A 10,561-nucleotide genomic window follows, 5' to 3' on the forward strand; every position below is an offset into this window, starting at 1 on the left:
TGCAGTGTGGTGGCAGAGCACCTGCCTAGCATACCAAAGACCCTGGGTGATTCAGTACCCGGGACCAAAAGGAGAAGAACAAAAATAAAATTAGACAAACCTGGGCAGCTGAAGGCATTAAGGCGCTGCTGGCAGCTTCCTCTTGGTCTTTCTTCAAGTACAGCATCCAATGAGAACTTCTGAAAGTTTTTCTGTCGTATGGTTTATCCTAGGACATTCTATACAGAACGCTTTATTTAATCAGAACATACTGAATCAGCAGATCTAGCACTAACCTCTGGCCACTGCTTTCTCTGATGGAAGGACTCGTGTAGCTTTGCAAATATCAAAATATAGGCATTGCTTATCCGGCTCTGGAGAGTCACAGCTCCCGATGCCGCACACACAGGTGATAAGGAAGCACACAGGGTTTTGAAGAGCTCGCTGGTGCCTTTTGACCCTTCTTGCTATACAGCCCCATATGTAGCTCGGGCTGTTTCCTAACCTGTGGCTTGTCCTGCCTCAGCCTCGCAAAGATTGAAGTTATAGATGTGGGCTTCTATGCCTGGCCCTTGGGTTTTAATTGTGGACTGTGAATTATCCTCTCCTTTTACTAAGAACATATCAGTGATGCCCAGGAACTCTGACCTTTGACTTTTAGACTAGACAGGCCATGAAGGACCTATTTGTCAGGACCAACTTAGAGGTAGAAAAGAAGTATCCTTAAGAATCCCACTTCAGGGATTTTCCAAATGCTCCCTAAATGTCCTCTGTCTCACCAGCCCATGCACACAAACAAGGACATGGTGATGTTCATTACTGAACTTTTGTGGTGCTGTAGGTTTCTCAGTACTAAACTTCCAGGTGTCCATCCAAACTCCCTCCACATGTGAGAGCTTGCCCAGGCTGCCTTGCTCATGCTCACAGCCTGCACCCACGGGGGACAAGTGTGGTCTCAGGACTCCGCCTGGATTTTATTGTCAGCTGCCACATCTCCTGGGAAGAAATCCCTTCTTGTCGGGTCCCGGGGTGTCAGTGCCATGGTCTGTCTAGCCCACTACACTGCTTGCCACAGTTTGTTTAACACGCAAAGATAAAGAATGTCCCCTCCCTAGTTCTGTGCAAACCCTCCATCATCTGGGTCCTCGCATTGGTCAGATGTGTTAGTGAGAACCGGCAATAAGTCACTGGTGCATTTAGGAAAAGGAGTCCAAAGCTTCCTCCTGGAGCAGTTGTACCAAGAGCAAGTCCCTTTCTGAATTCTCTACTTCTCTCTCCTCGTGTCTTCTGTCCTCTCCCCTTTTCTGCTGTGTGAGTCTGAATCTGTGCCTGCCCACCTTGTCAACCTGTCTGTCCATGTGTCCCTAACAAAGGGCTTTTACTGTGTATTTATTGAGCAGCATGGGATGAATGGCGTGGGGAAGGGATGAGGCTGCTTTTCAGAAATCTTTAGCAGAGTTTTATAGGGAGTGAGACTCCACTGACCCCAGCTGACCCAGATAACTGACAAACTGTTATCAAGCAGTGCCTGTATGCTGCTTTCAATATTTATGGCTGACTGCTATTTCATAAGGCAGCTCTTGTTCTATTTGCTGTTTCCAGCAAGTGATAGTCATAACACACATGTACTCTTCTCTGAGTTGGGGCATAAGCCTAATTTCAGTTTAAAGCTGTACATCAGCTTAGGTTGTAGAAGTTGATGACCTGGGAAATCCAGGGCAAGTAAGGTTAGTCATCACACTTTTTTTTTTTTTAACTAAAGGCAGGTTAAACAAACAGGCGGAGTACACAGTAGGATAGCAGTCTTAAGTCTTGGGTGACCTCAAGGTGCATTATTAACTCTGGCTATGGTGAGGTCCAGCAGAAGTTCCAGTCTCTTGGGATATAAAAGATGTTTCTGTAATACATGTTGCCACAGGCCCTGAGTGAGCACTACTTGGCACACAGTAAGTAGCATCTTCCAAATGGGCCCATCACCTCCCACCACCTATTGCCTTTGAGGGGACAGCTGAGAGAAGAGGTGGCAGATCATCCCCTTCATCATTTTTATCCCTTCCCCAACCCCTGGACCCATGAAGCAGCTTCAGCCCGAAGCCAGAAGTCTCTATGAATATCAACTATGCAGTCAGTGCCTGCACCAGCAACTGTATCTTCCCGCTCTTTGTTTGGTCTCAGTCAGGTCACACTATTACTCACTTGAGAGGTTGTCTGGTCTTGGCTGAGCTTATACCCACCAGGGCATCAAGTGTTCTCAGGGTATAGTGATAACTGAAGTCACCAGCCACTGTAGACCAACCAGAGGACACATTGCAGGCAAGGGATCTCAGTGGCAGAGAGAGGACATACTCCTGAGGATCTCATATATTCATGTCAGAACCATTGCTGTTTGAGTGACATGCACCTTGTGTTCTGTAAGATGATTTGGCTGAGACACCCTCACGGTACCTGGGAGAAGTCATTCAGTATGGATAGATATATCCTTGGATCTTCTATCTTCCTTGGGCAGGAGAGGGCAGAGAGTCTGCAAATCTATAGAGAAGGAATCCTAGGACATGGGAAGATGGAAGCACAGTGTGTGTGTGTGTGTGTGTGTGTGTGTGTGTGTGTGTGTGTGTGTGTGTGTGTATCTGTGTCTGTGGCCAGGATTTTCGCTGCTGTTGTAGCTTATCAGTAAAAAGACACTGCTTCTGTGCTCATCCTCTCCTCACCCTTCTGCCTGAAACAGGACCTCCAGTCATTCACTCTGGAATCAAAGACCTCAAGGTCTTGAAAACAACCCAGTCTGGATTTGAAGGATTCATCAAGGACCAGTTTACCACTCTCCCCGAGGTGAAGGACCGATGCTTTGCGACTCAAGTGTATTGCAAGTGGCGTTACCAGAGAAGGGACGTGGACTTTGAGGCTACATGGTATGACAAGCAAGCACGGGATCTAGAGCTGGGCCAGGTTAATGGAGTTTTGGATCAAAGAAGAAACTTAGCGACCAGTCAACTCAACTTCCTAGTTCATCGGGAACCCCCCCATCTCTGTGTGGTCTGTGTGTGGGTGGGTGTGGATATGTAAGTGTGCATGCACTTGTTTGCACTTTCATGTGGAGGCCAGAGAACAACTTCACGTGGTGTTTCTCATGAGTTATCCACCTCAGTTTTTGTGACAGTCCCTTATGGGGACCTGAGACTTACTTTTTAGGCTAGGTTTGCTGGCTACCCCAGGGTCTTCATTCTCCTCAGTGCTGGGGTTAAGTATGTAGCATAATTTACAGCTTTTAATGTGGGTGCTGGAGATGGAACTTATATCGCTATGTTCAGTTGACAAGCTGTCTTCCCAGGCCCTCTTTTTCAAATTTTATTAGTGGCTCTCAGTCATTAGTGTACAGTGGAATTACTCAGGACGTTATTAGAATAAAGGTCACTGGGCTCGCTCCTAGGCCCCCGGGAGAATTTGTATTGCCAACAACACCCCAGGTGACATTTCTGCTGCTGGACTCCATCAAATAAAGATAACATGTAGCCTTTCTAGCTACGTAGAGGGCCTGAACTAAGCTTCCAAACCCTCTCAGCTTGCCAGAGACTTTCTCAGTTTCAATAGCTGAAACTTTCATGTCCCAGGAAACCCCCTTGGTTTTGGGAAAATGATGACAATTGGAAACCCACAGACTAAGCTCCGTTCTCTGATATTCATATAAGTGCTTTTGTAAGTGGGACTGAGGAGAGCGTTCTTTAAGTAAAGTGTTCGCATTGCAAGCACGGGGCTCCGCATCTGAGCATTAGAACTCTCACATAAAAGTCGAGCATCATGGTGTGCACTTGTAACCCAGCACTGGGGAGATGGAGCCAGACGGTTCCCTGCAGCTCACTGACAGCTAGCCTGGCTGAATCCGTGGCAAACTCCAGTAAACATCAGAGACCCGGTCTTAAGGAATAAGAAAATGGAGAGCAACTGACAAAGACACGTGAGGTTGACCTCTGTGCTTCATACAGACACATACACACATGCGCTGCCTGCACACATGAATATGCACACAGACACACACAGATACACAGGCACACACATAGGCACATAGACACACAAACAGACACAGGCACAAAGGCACACAGAAACACACAGAGACACACACTGTCACACACACACACACACACACACACACAGAATAAATGACAAATGCTTGAAGTGTGTAAAGGTGTGAGTTTTCTAATATCTCTGGCAAGGAACAAGCAGACTTCTGAACCCTCAGAGCTTTGACTATGGGTCTCGTCCCTTTGCTGAATCGCTAATTGTTAGACATTTCTACCCAAGGATGAGCTGAAATCTGCTCCTCCTGCTGCAAAGCATCCTCCCCCTGGTAGTTTCTATCTGCTCTTTTTCTTATTCGAGAGGCTTTTAAATGCTTGAGAAAGTACCTCAGCCTAGTCCTCTTTCCCCTTGCTTACTTCAAGTGCTCTCCCTGGGTAGCTGGGGCCTACGGTGCTGATGTTGAGGAGACATCAGATTGTCAAGCAGGGGAGAGCTCCAGGCCTCCCACTGACAAAGGTCTCAGAGAGGAGTTTCAGTTGTGAGCTCAGTTTCCTCTTTAAATGAGGGATAATCCTGGCACTGCCTCAGCTGTATTAAAGATTCGCTGATTTTAATCCCAGAAGATGTTTGGCTTACAGCATGGCACTAAGACTCTGAGGCAATAGTTCAGGGACGCAGGCCTGCAAAGGAGAAAGAGCGTTTGTGTTTGGAAGTCTCCTTCCACAGACACATGCACGGTAGAAGATGGATGCTGAAATGCTGTTTGTCCTTGGAACCACTCTGTGAGAAGAGGCAGATGCTTAGTGTCTGTTTAATGCCGTGTGAGAGTGTGTGTGCATGTGTGTGTGCGTGAGAGAGAGAGAGAGACAGAGACAGAGAGATTGAGAGAGAATGTGAAGTGGACTTTGCTTGTTTTCATTTGACATTACAGAGTAATAATCCTTTCTAAAACCATCTATAAAATGGTTTTATGGGTACTCCTACTTCTTAGCTTTATAATGCATTCCTAACAGATTAGACTAGCTCCTTCAGTCTCCCATTCTATGTTCTAGGGGCACCATCCGGGACATTGTCCTGAAGAAATTTGCTGGGCCCTATGACAAAGGCGAATACTCCCCTTCAGTGCAGAAGACACTCTACGATATACAAGTGATGTCCCTGAACCAGGTTCCTGAGGTAGGCTTTGTCACTTGCCATTCTGAGGATCGAGAGAAACTGTGTCTCCTGTCAGCTCTAAGGAAGAGTTGAGTGTTAAAATAGGAAAGTGGAAGACACATGGAAAGTGGCATCTGTTGTTGTTCTGAAGCTTGTTATAGCAAGTGAGAAGAGCGCAGAAAATGGAAAAATCTGCTCAACCTAAAAACACAGGCCGCTGCCACAGTGCTTCAGTTTTGTGGGCAATTCTTTTAGCTCCTTCAACCTACCACAGATATAAACTTCAAAGTCAGGCCACTTCCATGCCTTGATGGGGAGATAACTAGACAGAGGTTGTATGTTTCAAGGTATGAATGACAGATGTTGAGAGATTTAATCCATCCTTCCATTCTTCCTTCCCCCATCCACCCACTCATGCCTCTGTCTACCCACCCACCCGTCCATCTACCTGTGTATTGATATTTCTGGACATTGTGCCTCTGGCAGGACCCAAGGGATACAAAGATAAGCTAGACATGGTGCCCTCACTCAAATAATCCATAATTAAGTGAACAAAGAAAACAAGGAAGTTTTTAAAAATATCAATAGTAGGTTATTATGGAAATACAGGAGAAGAGTCTAACTCAGAGATAAGGGGTAGCATCAGATAGATTTTCAGGAAGGACAGGGGTGTGCTGAGTCTTCAGAAACAAATAAGGGTAAGCTGGCTTTATACTCAGTGGCAAGGGAGCAGGACAATGTGGAGATAGGAGATGGCATGACACAGACATTCACTCTCAAGGGCCACCCACAGGTGACTTGCTAGGAAGGAAGTATTTTCCTGTGTGCGGGCATATGGTGGCGGCGAGTCAGGAGGACATTTACAAGCTTCTTTATTTATAGTCTATGATCTCTTCAGGGAGCCACTGAGGGTCGCTGATGGGTCACAGCAAAGTATAGCATGGCAGGATTTGCATTCTAGAGTGATCACGGGTAGCAGCGTGATAAAAAGCACGACAGACCACAGGCTGGGAATCTAGTGGGATGATGTTATAGAAGTATAGCCGAGAAATCCTGGGCCAAGACCATGCTGAAGGGAGAGAAAGAAGCATTGCCTGGACCAGAGCGACTTCTCTGCCTTGGCCTAGCACTGTAGCATCCTCCTTCAGGCTTTCCTCTGCCTGTGCCTTCCTGCACCGGGTAGAGTTGGGTAAAACTAAGGCAGCAAACTCTCCAGGTGCTCACAACTCCCCCAGAATTTTTTACCCAGTAGCCTGGAGACTTGGGCAAATCTCTCCTAGAGACCTGCTTTGTCCTTGGAGGCTCCTCACTGGGGTGTACATTCTTAGGCCTAGAAGTGAACCAGAGACATGGATGTGGCTTGCCATACAAGGAGAATATCTATTCTTATGACCAGGAGAGAAGATGGGCTGGCCCAAGGTCTGGGGTGGGCTTTTCCCATGTCCTGGTACAGCATCACAAAGAGTCAGAATTTTAAATTACAACCTGACCTTATAAGTTTAACGAAAGTATCTTTGTAAATTAGAAAAATAGAGTATAGTTTACTCAGTCTTTGTCATGTATATGGGTTTGCAGTTTGACACTTATCCTAGGGCCTATACTAGGAATCATCCTGGGAACCTGAGCTTTTCACAGATGGTTTTATACCGAGGGGAGAGGAATGCGCCTGCACCTGTCTCTTAGGAAGACTAGTCGGGGAACAGTGATTGGCAGCAGAGGGCATGGGGGAATACCTTAAAGACACAATCATGGTCACAGGAAGTGGTCAAGATGGGTGAGGTAGATGGAGGAAGAGAGGCTCTCCAGTGCCAAGTGTAACACATGCTATTGTGGATTCCAGATAGAAGACATGGAAATCAGCCTGCCAAACATTCACTACTTTAACATCGACATGTCCAAAATGGGGCTGATCAACAAGGAAGAGGTAAGAGAGTTTCTAAAACATTGAAAGCACATTTCTGCCCCATCTCCATTCAGTTTCCTTGTCAACTTGGGACAATATCACTGCCTAAAACCTGCAGCGGCTGCTGGCTTGGGGGAGTATTTATGTTGTCACTGATTAGAACCCTCTTTAACTCCGGGTCTTTCGATGCCTGAGGCTGAGTACTCTAGAAGTGGATGAGTGGTTACGGAGGAGGGCTGTAAGTTGCAGGGAGGAACAAAAAGAAGGAACAGAGTGTGCCCAGGAAACAGCTCTAAGATCTCCTTGGGAAAGTGCCATGGAAGGTCGCGGCTGCATTATTCTTCCATCACGAGGCAGTGAGGAGAAGCAAGACTGTATTTTCATTTTCTTTTATCGTGCCCACCTTTTGAGGAAATAGCCAATTCAGGAGCGCACAATACACTTGGGAGAGATGAGAGTGTGTTTGTGCTACAGACGGCAAGAATGAGAAACTCGTGCTTTCAAAGGGAACCTTTGTTTCAGGAAATACACAGCTCTGGCTCCTTTTTAACTGTGACAATCAGATGGTCTGACTAGGCAGCCTGGAGCTTTGATTGGTAGCCTCTGTGGTCACTTCCTGGGAGATCAGAACTGACTCTGCCCCAGTGACATTTTCCATGATAGACACTTTGACCCATCTGCAGCATCATTTTGGGTAACTGTGATGAGTGTATGTGAGGGAGTAGGGAAGAGGCCATCTATGGATGGCCCTGCTGATGGACACCACGTGCTTGGACGCACAAGGTTAATGGAAGAGAAGCTCTTGCACTCTGGGACTTTGGTCCCAGCAGCCTTTCAACCCCTCTGGCCAGGGACCCGATTTCTCTTTTGCAAACAGTGCTGGTGGGTTCCACTGGCTCTGCACCATCAGCCACATGTGAACGCTTGCTCCGGTGCTGGAAAACAGGCACGAGGCTTATGTATCCTGTAAGAGATGACCTAGGACCCTGACTGGCAGGAGAGGGAAAGTTTGGCCCCAAGTTCATTCTGCTGAAGGGACAGGCAACACTGTTTACCGCAGAGGAAGGGGAGGATGGCAAAGGGCTGAGCTGTGAATGAGGACAGAAAGCGTTTTGTGTGATTACTCACTGAAGGGCAGGACATGGATTGAAACCAATCTTGGCCATGTCTGCCAGAGGCAGAACCAATGACAGGACCTGATGAACGCTCAGGTCACAGTACAGTCAAGAGGGTTTGTGAGGGGTCCACTGAGCTGTGGGCCCTACCCATCCCCTCCAGAGCTAGAAGTGGATGAGTCTTTGTGGAGAGGGTTGGAAGCTGCAGAGAGGAATATAAAAAGAAGCTACAGAAGACAATCCTTCCTAGATTCCAGCAGGGCCTGGAAATAGGAAGCCTTGACTCTATAAAATAATAATAATGATAATAGTAATAATAAAGGACCTGTCCTGAGCAAAGTATCCTCACACTGAGAGCGACAGCTGTAGTCACACTTGGATGTTTATCCATATGTGTACTAAGTGAAGGCAACATACGAGAAGCAGGAAGCTGAGGCACGGTGACAACAGCTGTGGAGTGACAAGTGACGGGTTGGGAAGACAGAAGGACTCTTTAACACAGCTGTCTGGATCCATTTAACATCACACTCACAGCCCTGGGGACCTCAGATGATCTTCAGGGAATGGCTGAGTCATAGCTATGGACAATGACTGATGTCCAAAGTGAATTATCAAAAGAGGTCAAATTTCTTCATTACATTTTTGAAAGCAGGATTGTATAATGCATTTAGAAATAGCTTTATTGTAATGACTAACAAACACAATGCTTCTTAGTGGCAGGTGAAATGGCTGGGTCAGTAAACCACTTGTTGAGTAAGCACGAGGTCCTGAGTTTGGTTCTCCAACACCATGTGAGCAGCCAAGCGCTGTTCATTGTCAACATTTTATTTTTTTTTTTTTTTTTTTTTTTTTTTTTTTTTTTTTTTTTTTTTTTTTTTTTTTTTTTTTTTTTTTTTTTTTTTTTTTTTTTTTTTTTTTTTTTTTTTTTTTTTTTTTTTTTTTAAACATGACATACACCACCCCACAGATGAGACCAACTGCTGAGCAACATAGACTGCAAAAAAAAAAAAAAAAAAAAAACATAAATGTAAAAGACAGTGCTGAGGAAGCAGAGACCGTTGGACCCCCGGAGCTCACTGGCCAGCTGCTCTAGCTGACCTGGTGAGCTTTAAGTTCAGTGAGGGACGCTGCCTCAAAAAATAAGGTAGAGGGCTGGGAGAAGGCTCAGCAGTAAGGGCACTTGATACACAGCCAGATGCCCCGAGTCAGAACCCTGGGACCCATATAAAGGTAAAAGAGAGATGCAGCTACACAGAATTTTCTCTGCTCTCCACAAGAGTAATGTGACACATACAACCCCCTTCCCAGTTCTCTCTCTCTCTCTCTCTCTCTCTCTCTCTCTCTCTCTCTCTCTCTCTCACACACACACACACACACACACACACACACACTCATACATATGATGTACACACACATTCATACATATATACAGTAACCCAAAACAGCACATAAAACTCACAAAATTCCCATATTTTCTGAAAAATCAACTCATGATTCAAGTATTCCTAGGAAGATGAGGCACTGCTAGGCTTTTGCTGCAGAGTGCTCAGTTTCCTCCCTGACGACATTCTTGCTTTAATTCTGCACATAGACAGGAGAAATCTCTGAATCTCCCTGTGGTTCCTCTACAGGTTTTGCTGCCTCTCGACAATCCCTACGGCAAGATCACTGGGACAGTCAAGAGGAAGCTAGCGTCAAGGCTGTGACAGGATGGCTCCAGTCAGTTGTGATGCTGGGGACCACTGTGTGTTTACCTGCAAAAGATTTCAACTTGGGATATTGATTGCTTTCTTCTGTGTGAAACAATTGCTCTCTTTGTTCCTAGTTAAACAAGGCATTTTGCGGATCCCCACATTATCAGGTACAACATACCCCGTGGCTATGGGCAGTTTCCTTAAAAATCACTAGGTAGTGTTAGAAGAACCACAGTGATATTTATCCTTGTTGCTCTTGTATTTTTCTGCCTTAGAATCAGTCTTTAGAATCAGATCATTAAGAAAATAATCATGAAGTAGGGGTGTTGCCACAACGATTAATCTGAACACAAGTTTAAGAAGCAATCATTGTTGTCATCTTATTGATATGTCTGGGTAGTGCAGAAAATATAATAAAATCGTGTGAAAAAACACCTTAGTGACTTCAAGTGACTGAATATTTGTGCTTTTAAAAACTCTGGCATTCAGACAAAAGCTCAGTATGGAGGGGGCCAGCTGGGCATGAAGCTCCAACTCTAGCTGAGGAGTTATTGGCATTTGGTGCTGCTGGAAGAAGGAAAGTCAGTTTTGTTTAAGGTGTGGCACCCAGTATGTCAATCATACTGCAGGGCAGTTTCCATGCCTAGATGTAGTCGGATAAACCCAAACTGGCCAGAGAGAGAGAGAGAGAGAGAGAGAGA

The 10,561-nt window shown here is 45.8% G+C and overlaps 1 protein-coding gene across 1 annotated transcript in view; it reads left to right on the forward strand.

The window, feature by feature from the left end:
• LOC114698269 (uricase) overlaps nucleotides 1–10,309 on the forward strand; it is a 35,938-nt gene extending 25,629 nt beyond the window's left edge. Inside the window, exons 5-8 of the mRNA XM_028876869.2 lie at nucleotides 2,705–2,888; nucleotides 5,046–5,169; nucleotides 6,989–7,072; nucleotides 9,798–10,309. Of these exons, the coding sequence (XP_028732702.1) occupies nucleotides 2,705–2,888; nucleotides 5,046–5,169; nucleotides 6,989–7,072; nucleotides 9,798–9,872 (467 nt within the window). The 3' untranslated portion in view covers nucleotides 9,873–10,309. The remainder of the gene's footprint in view (nucleotides 1–2,704; nucleotides 2,889–5,045; nucleotides 5,170–6,988; nucleotides 7,073–9,797) is intronic.
• Nucleotides 10,310–10,561: the final 252 nt, after the last annotated feature.

Source organism: Peromyscus leucopus, chromosome 6 (genome assembly GCF_004664715.2).
Source record: "Peromyscus leucopus breed LL Stock chromosome 6, UCI_PerLeu_2.1, whole genome shotgun sequence".
Taxonomy (NCBI): domain Eukaryota; kingdom Metazoa; phylum Chordata; class Mammalia; order Rodentia; family Cricetidae; genus Peromyscus; species Peromyscus leucopus.